Source organism: Eurosta solidaginis, chromosome 1, assembly GCF_040869045.1.
Source record: "Eurosta solidaginis isolate ZX-2024a chromosome 1, ASM4086904v1, whole genome shotgun sequence".
NCBI lineage: Eukaryota > Metazoa > Arthropoda > Insecta > Diptera > Tephritidae > Eurosta > Eurosta solidaginis.
Window position 1 is genome coordinate 338,285,073 of NC_090319.1, and position 13,787 is coordinate 338,298,859.

The window sequence follows — 13,787 nt, forward strand, 5'->3', positions numbered from 1 at the left end:
ACAGTGGCCGCCATACATACATACCTACTACGTACTTTACTTAAGTTAGAACATCTCATCATTACCATCCATTAACCACAAGCTTTTTTATATCATTGTACGTTGGTTTTTCTGTTACATTATGCAAATACTTCAACCTTTTACTTCTTTTAGCAATAAATACAGCAGGTGCAAGTTAACTTTTTGGAAAAACTATCAAGCAAAACAAATTAATGGTTTCTTTCTTATTCATTTTGCTTTTGTACGAAACGTTCTGCTAAAAAGATATTGATTACTTAATATTCTTTTAAGCTCATGCTCTTCGTAAACAAAGCAAAATACAGGTAAAATGAGAAAATTTTGAGGTTTTGTGAGCAGTCAAGAAGAAAAAAAAACTCTGTAGAAATAATAATAATAAAAAAAAAAACAATAAAAGAAATCAGATTATATTAGAGGCCCGCCGTCGTGTGATGGTAGCGTGCTCCACCTACCACACCAAAGATCATGGGTTCACGCCTCGGACAAAGCAACATCAAAATTTTGGAAACAAGTTTTTTTCAATTAGAGGAAAAATTTTTCTAAATGGGGTCTCCCTTCAGCAGGGATTTGACAAACACTCCTACTGTTTTTCTGCCATGAAAAGCTGCTTACTGAAAACTCATCTGCCTTGCAGATTCCGTTTGACAAACACTCCTACTTTTTTTCTGCCATGAAAAGCTTCTCACTGAAAACTCATCTGCCTTGCAGATTCCGTCGGAATCGGCATAAACATGTAGGACCCGTCCCGCCAATTTATAGAACAAAAAAAAAATATATATATATACGAAAGCATATGGTGAAGTTTGAAGCTTCAATCTGATAAATTGAGGATGATATTACAGAAATAATTTTTTCTGCTATAGTGGTGCGATCCAGCCGATTCCAACAAATGTCTAATCGGACACCTAAACATACCAGCTCATCAATTTTGGTGAAGATATCTCATAAATTGAGGGACTAGTTTGTATACAATCAGACAGACGGATAGACGGACATGGCTAAATCAACTCAGCTCTTCATCCTAATCTATCTCTTCTCCTTTAGGGACTTACAATTTTGAGATTAGTGACAAAGTTAATATAATATCATTTCATTTTTATGAAACGTTGCTCGAAAATGTGTAACCGAAAATCAGTTTATGGAAACGTGTTTCTGGGCCCAATGCTTATACTGTCAAGAAAACAAAAAATGCGCAGTTGAGTATAAAAATATTAACGAATTTTTATGTGAACAAGAGCTAATATTGTTTTTAAGTTCTTGTATTCTTAAATGGATACATATATATAAAACGTTCTAATCGACGTCCGCATTATATTGAGGCCAAGTTATTTTAGAAGTTATCGCGCACTAAGTAATTCAATTTCGAGGAAAACATGACTTTTTCGGTTATGCCGAGAAGCCAGATATATACCCATATATACAAGGTTCCAGTGATGACTCAACCCTGTCAGATTATTCATTGTAATTTATACTTATAACTAATAATTTTGAGGTCAATATTTTTTATGAATACAAGCACTTTCTCTTAATTAAATATCAATATTCGTGGTATCTTTAATCCAATCCAAGTAGGAAGTGACACGAGTATATGCAGCTGGTAAATCAGTTTCACATCCTTCCATTGAAATAACAGACACAATACCAATTTGAATATTTGAAGATGGCAACACCAATGGGCCACCAGAATCACCTCCAAGAAGTTTAATACGATTATCAATGGCAGTACAAATTTTTCCGTCATGGATAATATATGAACCATAATATGCTGCAGCACATTCCTCGTTTGAGATCACTCTAAAATAGGCAAAGTTTAAAACAAGTGAATTCGATGTGTCTCTATCAGAGGTCGAACCCCATCCAGTAGCCACTACAGTTTTATCAACGTAAGTCAGAGGGCGTGAAGCACGATTTGGTAGGAACACCGGTTGAATGGCATCCGAGCAAATTACAGCTGGAATTTTGATCACAGATATATCATTTCTACCAGCTACCGTTTCGAAGTCGGGATGAACTTTAATGTCACGTCGGTATGCCTCCCGTTGTACAATGGCATCTAAGTGATTGATGCTGCCTAAGTATACCGTCACCTTCACTACACTGAAATTGAAAGGATTGATTCGATCTGATTGCGTATCGACAGTAAGTTATTGGGTGATTAACATTTTAATTTTCCTTTTCGCCAATTGTCTTACACCCTAAAACATACAGTACATATAATTCAAAACTTACGTGGAAGTACAATGAGCAGCCGTCAGCACCCATTCATTGCTTATTAGGGATCCACCACAAAAGCGATAACATGGACCATCATTTAAGTACAAATCAGCTTGATAAGGAAATTGATTAGGAGCTGCCGTTTGCCCATGTGCTATACGTGAACTTACGCGTTCACGTTGTGTATTTCTAGGTTCCCGAATTTCAAACGCCGAGGCGATGCATAGCAGGAGCCACAAAGCTATCAACGATTTCATGTTGCTACTGTTCATGCAAATTCAGACTGACTAAAGCATTGACTATTTTGGTTTATTTATGATATAGTTCAGTGGCGTACTATGGGATAGTTTGCAATAGTTTGTCATAAATGCATATATTTCGGCAATTCACAGTATATAGCTATTTGGCTGCGCAAAAACGAGATTTTAATTTTATATCGATTACGGATACATCGGATAGATTTTAGCCTATCACTTTAACTCCAAAGTTTCAATCGGTCAAGAGAGAGCAGAATAGTGAGAGTAAGAGCAAGAGTTAAGTTACAAAGAAAGGCGAGATACAGATTGAGGGAAGGTCAAGAAAGAAGAGAACGGTGAGAGTAATACCAAAAATAAAGCTACACAAAAAATCCAGAGACAGATTTAGGGAAATAGGCGCAGAGCAGTAAAACTATACTTTATTTCGGCATAATTTTGCTAGTAAAATTAAAAATATTAATTAATTTTATGTATATTATTTGAGAATTTTATTTTAAATATATTTTCAAACATTAAGCCTTGTGTTGTCCTTCATCCAATCTAAGTAGTGAGGAACATGAGTACATTCATTTGGCAATTCAACATCGCATCCTTCGGCTGTATTAAATGATGCTATATACCAACTTAAATGTTTGAAGATGTCAACACCAATGCATCACCAGAATCACCAGCACAAAGAGATACACTATTTGTAGTAGCAGTACAAATTTTATCAGCATATAGGAGAGATTAACCATAGACACCTCTACATGCTTCGCTGGAGATTACTTTAAAATTTGCAAACTATAAAGTCTGAGAATCAGCGGTTGTATTAGCAACTGTACGGCCCCATCCAGCAGCAACAACCGTTTCGCCATTACATTTAGGATAAGATGATGCACGAGAATGCTGGCGCGCAGGTTGATGTGCATTTGTATATGTTACTGCAGGAATTCTAGTCAAAGCTATATCATGAAAAGCAGTGTCAGCGTTGAATTTGGCTTGTAATATAAACTTGCTACTGTACACATTAAAGCTATATAGAGTTATATGCATTACTTTGTCACAAAATCATATTTTTCGGTGAGGCATTTACGCATTTGCTGGGTATAAGTACCATTAAAAATGCATGAAATTCAGTACTTATAAGCGGAAAGTGCTGATATAAAAACCGGCTTTTAAGCACAAAATGAGTTTATACTGACATTCTCGTTAACTGGCACATCTAACATTACCAGTTCAAAACCACACGAGTCAAATTTTGTTTATATTTTAGTGTTAAAAACCTTTTATTTTCTACGACTTTTCAACGCCGTTTTCGCCATCTTCGGCTAGCGTAAACTGACATTTTATATGACAAAAATCGTACGCAGAACTGTCAAAAAAACTACAAGCTAGCGTTAACTGAAGGCGGTGAAAATAGCCCAAAGTACACAAAATTGCACGCGCGCAATAAAAATTTGTTTGAACAGAAAAATCAACATAATGTGTATCCATTTTAAAATACAAGAACTTAAAGTTATCTTAATTAGCACTTGTTTACACAAAATTTCGTTATTATTTTTATACTCCATTGCACATTTTTTGTTGTCTAACCTTTGGGCTCAGAAACAGGTTTCCCTGAACTGATAACGATTATCGGTTACATTTACACATTTTCCACCAACATTTTTATAGATACCTATCATGCAAATGAAATGTTATTTTTAAACTTTTTAGACTTCCTTACAATTAGTAAAGGTTTACCTATTGCTGACAAAAAAATATATTTAAATCACGAGGACTTTAAATGATAACAAAACATTACATATAACCGATAATAACTATTAATAATTTATAATTTAACTTGTCATTTTCATGTTGGCGTGTCACGGTATTGTCTGGTACCGCTTACGTGCCCCACATAGATGTCCCGAGACCAGCGGATGGTAGCGCTTATCATGAGCCTCTTAATCAGGCTTGCGTAATAGCGCGTGATGTTCAGAAGGTTTATGACTCGTTCGTTTGCCGGGTCCCATCAGCCCAGTGCTCCAACTATAAAGGCCACCACTCTGACTTCGTAGCCAAGTATCGACAGCTGGTAAGCAAGCGGCTGGTATTTCTGTAGCTTTTGTTGGCGAGCCTCCTTAAAAGCATCGCCTCTATTTTCGAACGGAATAGCCACGGCGATCAGAGTGATGCGTCGGCTTACTTCGTCCCGTATGACGACGTCCGGTCTTAGGGTGCCAGCAGTACCGTGGGAGCCCTCTACTATTCTATTTACTCTCACGTTGCCGGGGCACCTCAAGGCTCTTACGAGTCTGTCTTGGACGTTGTTGTGGCGCCGCTGTCGTACCGCGGAGGGGGGGGGGGGGGTGCAGTGGTTAAGCACATGTGGTAGTGTCTCCAGGTCTCTTCCGTATTTGCGACAGCACTTATCTGCGTCTATAAGCCACCTCTTTGCAGCGTTCAGTGGGAGGACATTGAGACGTGCCCGGTGTATAAAACGCCAGTCGGAAACGCGGGTGAATTTTCCCGAGCGGAGAAAGTGGTTAGCTAGTTGTGTCGTGCACGTCACTTCGAACACCTTGCCTTGGTCGGGTTTGTTTATCAGCATGGCTTCGTAGTGTTGTGTCATACACCGTCGCAGTGTCGAAATGATGCGATGGGCGTCCCCCGGTTCTATAACTGTGAAGCTCGGATCAGTTGGTGTACCACACTGGATCCATCGGACTCCGGTGGGGACCATGTCCAGCGTAGCTTTACCTTGCTGCTAATTCTGGCCGCTGCCGTCCGCACCTTAGTCCAATAGTTCGCGATACTGTTTGAACGTGGGACGTTGGATTCGCTGGACAGGTAACTCGCCATGTCTATATGACATGCTGGTTTTCTTTGCCTTTCCGCTTAGCATCTTAAATGCATGGGCCACGGTGAGGAGATCCATCAGGTCTGCCAGGGGTAACAGCTAGCCACCAACTTTGTGGGGCGGCATGAAGACGAGTTCGGGACTAGCCCGTTTGGGGCAGGTTCATCTAGCGTTTGGCTGTTCTTACCTTATCGGCCTCGCTCAGATACTCTTTGTCCACGTCTGACCCTTGCAAAATAAAGTCTAGGTGTGGCAATAGAAACGTTGCCGTAGCATCTATCTTCTGCCATGGGGCCGGCCCTGAGCGGTCCAGTGTCCGCACGTCGCTCAGAAGTGCTACGGTGCTATGGTGCTCACCGGTGTCTGTCTAATCTGGAAGCCAGTGGGTATTCCGAGGTGGTCGTAATAGTCCCCTGACCCCAATGCTCGAACAGGCTGGCCCTGGACTAGGAAGTTCGTAGCCATTGCGTCATTGCCCCTCCCTGGAATGTAGAGCGTTGCGCATTTGGCAGCATTATATTTAAGCCCAATAACCCTCGCACCCTTTTCAGCGGCCACGAGCATTTTTCGCATATTGGCCGGATGTATCAGCTATTACCACCACGTCGTCGGCATATGCCAGGTTATTAATAAGGGCGTTTCCCAGTTGGTATCCGATCCCTTCTTGGGCTACCGTGCGGACGACAATCTCCAGAATGAGGTCAAACACTACAGGACTCAAGGGGAATCCCTGGTGAACTCCTCCCTGCATACTAATGGGCGAGGACATGCCATCTGATACGTTGATTCGTGTTGTCATGCCGTTGTAATTCTGGTTGATTGTATTCATTATTTTTTTCGGTAGGCCATGTGCTTCGAGAGACTTAAAAATTATAGAGTGTGGAACGGATGTGAACGCGTGGGAGAAATCTAGCCACGCGACTACCGCTTCCTTTTTATTTTTCTTAGCGTCACGCAGTACTTTCTGTAGAACGTAATTGTGCTCAAAACACCTTTTGGGAGGGGCTTATACGGCTATTGGTCATGGCCCACCTTTTTAGCCGGTCAGCTAGTGTCGCGGCAAAAAGCTTCGGCACCGTGTCCCCTAGGGATATCGGTCTCCAGTTTGCCACCTCACTCGCGTCGCCCTTTTTTATAATAGAATGGTGTGGCTTTCTTTACATTTTACTGGAACCGACTCCGTTCTCAACACTGCGTTGAACCACGCTGGCAGCACTTGAGCCTTTGGGTCGGCCTTCCGCAGGTTGGAGTAGGTCAGGCCATCAGGACTAGGAGATGAATTTGTCCGACCTCTAAGCCTGTCCATAACATCTTCTCTGGTGAATGGGCGAGTCAATGCCTCGTTGATTGAGGTGGAGGGGTCTTCACGATCGAATACATTCGGCCAGTCTTCCTCGACGTCTCTGGGCGCAGCCAGGGTACGAAAGTGGTACTTGAGGGTTGCTAAAGGTATCAGGCAAGTCCTATTGGAACCTGTCAGAATTTCTTGCACCGCTTTCTTCCTGTTGTTCCTATATAGACGCTGTGGTCTAGCGGCCTGCCGTATACGATCTGGAGCCTTCCTCTGCGTGGGGGGTTTCTTCCAGCATTACCTGGGTGAGTCCCTCTCACAGTCTTTCGGTCTGTATGGACGGATAACATCGATAGGTATCTCATAGCTTCGAATGAGGCTTCTTGTAATTTCCCTTGGTCGTTTGATAAGAGAGCCTCGATTATTCGCCGTTTATCTGCGTTTGTACCGAGGTGGGCAGTTAATGGCTATACTGGTGATGGTGCGTTGGTTTCCACCATGGGTATGGGGTGTAGCGTGGCCACTAACGGTGGGCTTGTATGTGGGGTTACTCTTTGCGAATTATCCTCCTCTGACGACGGAGGGGACTGCGCCACTGGTGGTGATTGCATGGAAATTAGTATGTTGCTATTGGTTATTGTATTTCCAGCTATTTCCGTTGGCGTAGGTGTTTGGATAATAATTGCGGGTGGGGAGGGTGTCGCTGGTGATAACTGATCGGCATTTACCAGTGTGTTATCAGAAATTATGTTTTCAGTTCTTTGTGTAGCGGCAGTTGAGGTTGACGACGGGTTCGATGAACCCGAAGCATCCACTGCATACACTTCGTTACCCATGAGAGGCTGCGTAAGCGGAATAGTCGCTCTTGATTCTATTGTTGAGCGTGTACCTCTTCTTCTAGTCCGAGTATCAACAGCCGGCACTGGTCGCTCGGACGTTACTCCAATTTGGTGGCGAATATCTTGGCGGCGCTCACTGTCTCTCGCGCCTACCGATGGTACTACACGCTCAGGTACGCAGGTAAAGCAGTGTTGCCGTACCACTTTTCTCTGATATTTCGCTGTGGACGGAGCCTCAAAAGAGCATCTCCAGCAGCGGAATCGTGGTGGCATATCTGGATGGTACTATTTAAGATGGCGCAGGAGATTCCCCTCCTTTCGCAGTCCCGCACAGTGACCAATCCGTCTATCGGAGCACAGCGGGCACAAGAGAGCACGCTCATCCACTGGCAGTACAATGATGCTGCCCTCAGCCACTACTTTGGCATCCGGCTCCTCAGCCATCCTACCACCTCAGAGAGGGATGGGATTTATAATTGGACAAACAATTACAAGTCAGTCAGTGTCTCAGCCCAAGCTGTCTTGGCGAGACGTTTTCGCTCCCCTTCTTGGTAGTCGGCTCTGAGCCTTCTACCGGGGAACCCAGTCATACACAAACAACTCCGTACCCTCCAACCAACAGGCTCCGTACTTTTGTGGTATTACCGCATTACAAGATATTTGTACTTATGTACACGCTAGAATAGGTCTAACTTGAAATACATAAACAAATGAATTTCACTTTCGAACACACACGAATTACTCATAGCGGCATAACTAAGTTACGTTGAACCCAGCGGGGAGCCATATCCATTTACAGTTGTTTAACCCGTAAACATAACTAAATGACAACGTAAGTTTACCGGTGCGACTGACAAAACATTATTACATAGTTAGGTAATAAGAATATTGTACTGAATATGTATATAGAAATAAAATGTAGTTATTTTTAGTGTGTAAGTATTGTATTAGGCCTGCCCAAATTTAATGACAAATCAATAATTTGCATACCTCAAAGTAGTAGTTTCCATGGAAGTTATCAAAATAACATATTTGAAGGCTGTCAAAGGAAAAGATTTATAAAACATCCTTGGTAAAATTTGCGTCAGTGGACATATGAAAAAAAAAATACAAATATTTTACAACCAGCCAAAAAATAAGAAAAATAAATTAAAAGATAGAATAATTTTTGCATCCACTGTATCTTCCTTCCACTAACCAGCTAAACTACTACCGCAAATATAAATTACCTCGCTCTTCCACCAACTACAGCTACTAAATTTTCCGAATAATTAGCTATAAAATTTTTTATTGGTTCTAAGTTTAATGTAGCCCTAATAAAATGATATAACAATGAAAAGTTGTTATTTAATAGAAATAATTAAAGAAATATATATAAGTATGAGGTGTTTCAGTTATAAAACCTCCCTTTTAGAGAGATCATAATTTTAGGAAACCGTGGTGTGATGGTAGCGTGCTCCGCCTATCACACCGTATGCCCTGGGTTCAACTCCCGGGCAAAGCAACATCAAAATTTTAGAAATAAGATTTTTCAATTAGAAGAACATTTTTCTAAGCGGGGTCGCCCCTCGGCAGTGTCTGGCAAGCGCTCCGATTGTATTTCTGCCATGAAAAGCTCTCAGTGAAAACTCATCTGCCTTGCAGATGCCGTTCGGAGTCGGCATAAAACATGTAGGTCCCGTCCGGCCAATTTGTAGGGAAAAATCAAGAGGAGCACGACGCAAATTGGAAGAGAAGCTCGGCCTTAGATCTCTTCGGAGGTTATCGCGCCTTACATTTATTTTATTTTTTAATTTTAGGAAAAATATTTTTTTACCTTAACTCCGGTAAAATGGAATAGGAAATAGTAATAGGAAAATATTTTACTTCAAACCCCAGTAGAATAGGAAATATCTTTTACGCTAAATAGAGTTGAATAGTAGTAAAAAATATTCTTACTTCAAATTTCCCAATAGACTAGAAAATGGTAATAAGAAAATAAAAATACAAAAAAAATTTACTATTAACTCACAGAATTTAACAAAAACCAGTTTCAAACATAGTATTCCAATTTACTCATCAATAAAACGTAAACACATAAAGAAAAAAATGCATAAATATGAACCCATGTTGGCATCAAGTGACTATTACTTCATAATAAATTTGCGAACATAACAGATTTTAAGTAGGTCGACACACTTAAAATTCTGATATGTAAAACCAAATGTCAATAACACTTGAAGCAAAACATTATTCATAAACACCAGCAAATAACCATACAAATGTACATACATATTGTACTTCAAAAAAAAAAAAAAAAGTGTACAAACAAGAGAACAATAGAAAGAAAAAACCAGTAGGAAGGCTAAGTTCGGGTGTAACCGAACATTACATACTCAGTTGAGAGCTATGGAGACCAAATTAGGGGAAAATCACCTGGTAGTAAAATGAACCTAGGGTAACCCTGGAATGTGTTTCTATGACATGGGTATCAAATGGAAGGTATTAAAGAGTATTTTAAGAGGGAGTGGGCCATAGTTCTATAGATGGACGCCATTTAGGGATATCGCCATAACGGTGGACCATGGCGGACTCTAGAATTTGTTTGTACGATATGGGTATCAAATGAATGTGTTAATGAGTATTTTAAAAAGGAGAGGGCCCTAGTTCTATAAGTGGACGCCTTTTCGAGATATCGTCATAAAGGTGGACCAGGGGTGACTCTAGAATTTGTTTGTACGATACTGGTATCAAATGAAAGGTGTTAATGAGTATTTTAAAAGGGAGTGGGCCTAAGTTCTATAGGTGTACGCCTTTTCGAGATATCGCCATAAAGGTGGACCAGGGGTGACTCTAGCATTTGTTTGTACGATATGGGTATCAAATGAAAGGTGTTAATGAGTATTTTAAAAAGGAGAGGGCCTTAGTTCTATAGGTGTACGCCTTTTCGAGATATCGCCATAAAGGTGGACCAGGGGTGACTCTAGCATTTGTTTGTACGATATGGGTATCAAACGAAAGGTGTTAATGAGTATTTTAAAAAGGAGAGGGCCTTAGTTCTATAGGTGTACGCCTTTTCGAGATATCGCCATAAAGGTGGACCAGGGGTGACTCTAGCATTTGTTTGTACGATATGGGTATCAAATGAAAGGTGCTAATGAGTATTTTAAAAAGGAGAGGGCCTTAGTTCTATAGGTGGACGCCTTTTCGAGATATCGCCATAAAGGTGGACCAGGGGTAACTCTAGAATGCGTTTGTACAATATGGGTATCAAACGAAAGGTGTTAATGAGTATTTTAAAAAGGAGAGGGCCTTAGTTCTATAGGTGTACGCCTTTTCGAGATATCGCCATAAAGGTGGACCAGGGGTGACTCTAGCATTTGTTTGTACGATATGGGTATCAAATGAAAGGTGCTAATGAGTATTTTAAAAAGGAGAGGGCCCTAGTTCTATAAGTGGACGCCTTTTCGAGATATCGTCATAAAGGTGGACCAGGGGTGACTTTAGAATTTGTTTGTATGATATGGGTATCAAATGAAAGGTGTTAATGAGTATCTTAAAAGGGAATATGCCTTAGTTCTATAGGTGGACGGCTTTTCGAGATATCGCCATAAAGGTGGACCAGGGGTGACTCTAGAATTTGTTTGTACGATATGGGTATCAAATTAAAGGTGTTAATGAGTATTTTAAAAAGGAGAGGACCTTAGTTCTATAGGTGGACGCCTTTTCGAGATATTGCCATAAAGGTGGACCAGGGGTCACTCTAGAATGCGTTTGTACAATATGGGTATCAAACGAAAGGTGTTAATGAGTATTTTAAAAGGGACTGGGCCTTAGTTCTATGGGTGAACGCCTTTTCGAAAAATCGCCATAAAGGTGGACCAAGGGTGATTCTATAATGTCTTTGTACGATATGGGTATCAAATTAAAAGTATTAATGAGGGGTTTAAAAAGGAGTGGTGGTAGTTGTATATGTGAAGGCGTTTTCGAGATATCGACCAAAATGTGGAACAGGGTGACCCAGAAGATCATCTGTCGTGTACCGCTAATTTATTTATATATGTAATACCACGAACAGTATTCCTGCCATGATTCCAGTGGCTTTTGATTTCGCCCTGCAAATCTTTTTCATTTTCTTCTACTTAATATGATATGTGTCACACCCATTTTACAAAGTTTTTTTCTATAGTTATATTTTGCGTTAATAAACCAATCCAATTACCATGTTTCATCCCTTTTTTCGTATTTGGTATAGAATTATGACATTTTTTTCATTTTTCATAATTTTCGATATCGGAAAAAGTGGGCGTGGTCATAATCGGATTTCGGCCATTTTTTGTACCAATACAAAGTGAGTTCATATAAGTACGTGAACGGAGTTTAGTAAAGATATATCGATATTTGCTCAAGTTATCGTGTTAACGGCCGAGCGGAAGAACAGACGGCGGGCTGTATATAAAAACTGGGCGTGGCTTCAACCGATTTCGCCTTTTTTCACAGAAAACAGTTACCGTCCTAGAATCTAAGCCCACACCAAATTTCACAAGGATTGGTAATGTTTTGTTCGACTTATGGCATCAAGAGTATCCTAGACAAATTAAACGAAAAAGGGCGGAGCCACGCCCATTTTGAAATTTTCTTTCATTTTTGTATTTTGTTCCAGTATATCATTACTGGAGTTAAATGTTGACATAATTTACTTATATACTGTAAAGATATTAACTTTTTTTTTAAATTTGAATTAAAAAAAATTTTTTTTTTAAAGTGGGCGTGGTCGTTCTCCGATTTTGCTAATTTTTAGTAAGCATATACATATATAGTAATAGGAGTACGCTCCTTCCAAATTTCATCATGATATCTTCAATGGCTGCCAAATTACAGCTTGCAAAACTTCTAAATTAGCTTCTTTTAAAAGTGGGCGGTGCCACGCCCATTGTCCAAAATTTTACTAGTTTTCAATTCTTCGTCATAAGTTCAACTCACCCACCAAGTTTCATTGCTTTATCCGTCTTTGGTAATGAATTATCGCACTTTTCGATTTTTCGAAATTTTCGATATCGAAAAAGTGGGCGTGGTTATAGTCCGATATCGTTCATTTTAAGTGGCGATCTGAGATTAGTGCCCAGGAACCTAAATACACAATTTCATCAAGATACCTCAAAATTTACTCAAGTTATCGTGTTAACGGACAGGCGGACGGACGGACGGACATGGCTCAATCAAATTTTTTTTCGATACTGATGATTTTGATATATGGAAGTCTATATCTATCTCGATTCCTTTATACCTGTACAACCAACCGTTATCCAATCAAAGTTAATATACTCTGTGAGCTCTGCTCAACTGAGTATAATAAGTAAACGCTCAATATCAATTTACCGCAAGACAACAAATTATAATAGCAAACTAAAAAGCAGTTAAAATTTAGTAAACTCTATATGGTCATTAAATCACCTTAAGAATCACATACAATTTTTCTCAAGTGTATGCGATTCTTCTTAAAGTTGGATGATGTGGTATTACCGCATTACAAGATATTTGTACTTATGTACACGCCAGAACAGGTCTAACTTGAAATACATAAACAAATGAATTTCACTTTCGAACACACACGAATTACTCATAGCGGCATAACTAAGTTACGTTGAACCCGGCGGGGAGCCATATCCATTTACAGTTGTGTAACCCGTAAACATAACTGAATGACAACGTAAGTTTGCCGGTGCGACTGACAAAACATTATTACATAGTTAGGTAATAAGAATATTGTACTGAATATGTATATAGAAATAAAATGTAGTTATTTTTAGTGTGTAAGTATTGTACAAATATATTGTAATAGTATTGTAAGTAGAATTCCTATAAAAGGAAAAGCCTTTTGTTAATAAAGAAGAATTATAAGCCTGATGTCTGCGCTGAACATTAGAGCCAACAAAAATCATTTTGTTTTAAATCAAAAGCATACATTTTACATGGCGATCCTGCCATTGTTTTAAATCCCGTAAATATTTTACACTTTGTTCTTTCACCTGGGGCCGTTTTCGAACAGTTGAAGAGGCCTTGTCTCCAATTCGTCGCCTGGTTTACTATTACACTGAAAGAAAAATCCTGGTAAAATCAACCGAAATTTCTGTCAATTTTTATCCATCGCAACACGATGTTGAATCAACTGCGCACAAATCGTTGATTCGTAAATGACCGTTTTAGTAGTCAAATGAACAAAAAAAGTTGTTACAACAGCTTTGTACGAAAGTACCTATGTTGCGGCATTTGCAAGGTAGATGAGTTTTCACTGAGATCTTTTCTTGCCAGAAATACTCTCGGAGTGCTTGCCGAACAGTGCCGAGGGGCGCTTAGAAAATTTT

At 39.8% G+C, this 13,787-nt stretch overlaps 2 protein-coding genes across 10 annotated transcripts in view; one reads left to right on the forward strand and one right to left on the reverse strand.

Moving 5' to 3' along the window:
• Window positions 1-13,787, forward strand: part of LOC137237929 (uncharacterized) — a 636,630-nt gene that overhangs the window by 301,533 nt on the left and 321,310 nt on the right. The gene's annotated exons all lie outside the window — the stretch shown is intronic.
• On the reverse strand, window positions 767-2,509 carry LOC137244441 (collagenase-like). The gene is made up of 2 exons (XM_067773435.1): window positions 2,248-2,509; window positions 767-2,115 (listed from the first exon to the last, which is right to left on the reverse strand). The coding sequence occupies exons 1-2, from the start codon at window positions 2,502-2,504 to the stop codon at window positions 1,548-1,550; spliced, it is 825 nt and encodes a 274-aa protein (XP_067629536.1). The 5' UTR covers window positions 2,505-2,509; the 3' UTR covers window positions 767-1,547.

Excerpts from the sequence above, each read along its gene's own strand:
- LOC137244441 (XM_067773435.1), bottom strand. The coding sequence starts at position 2,504 with ATGAACAGTAGCAACATGAAATCGTTGATAGCTTTGTGGCTCCTGCTA. Across the intron at positions 2,116-2,247 it reads GCTGCTCATTGTACTTCCAC|TGTAGTGAAGGTGACGGTAT; the intron begins GTAAGTTTTGAA and ends TTTCAATTTCAG.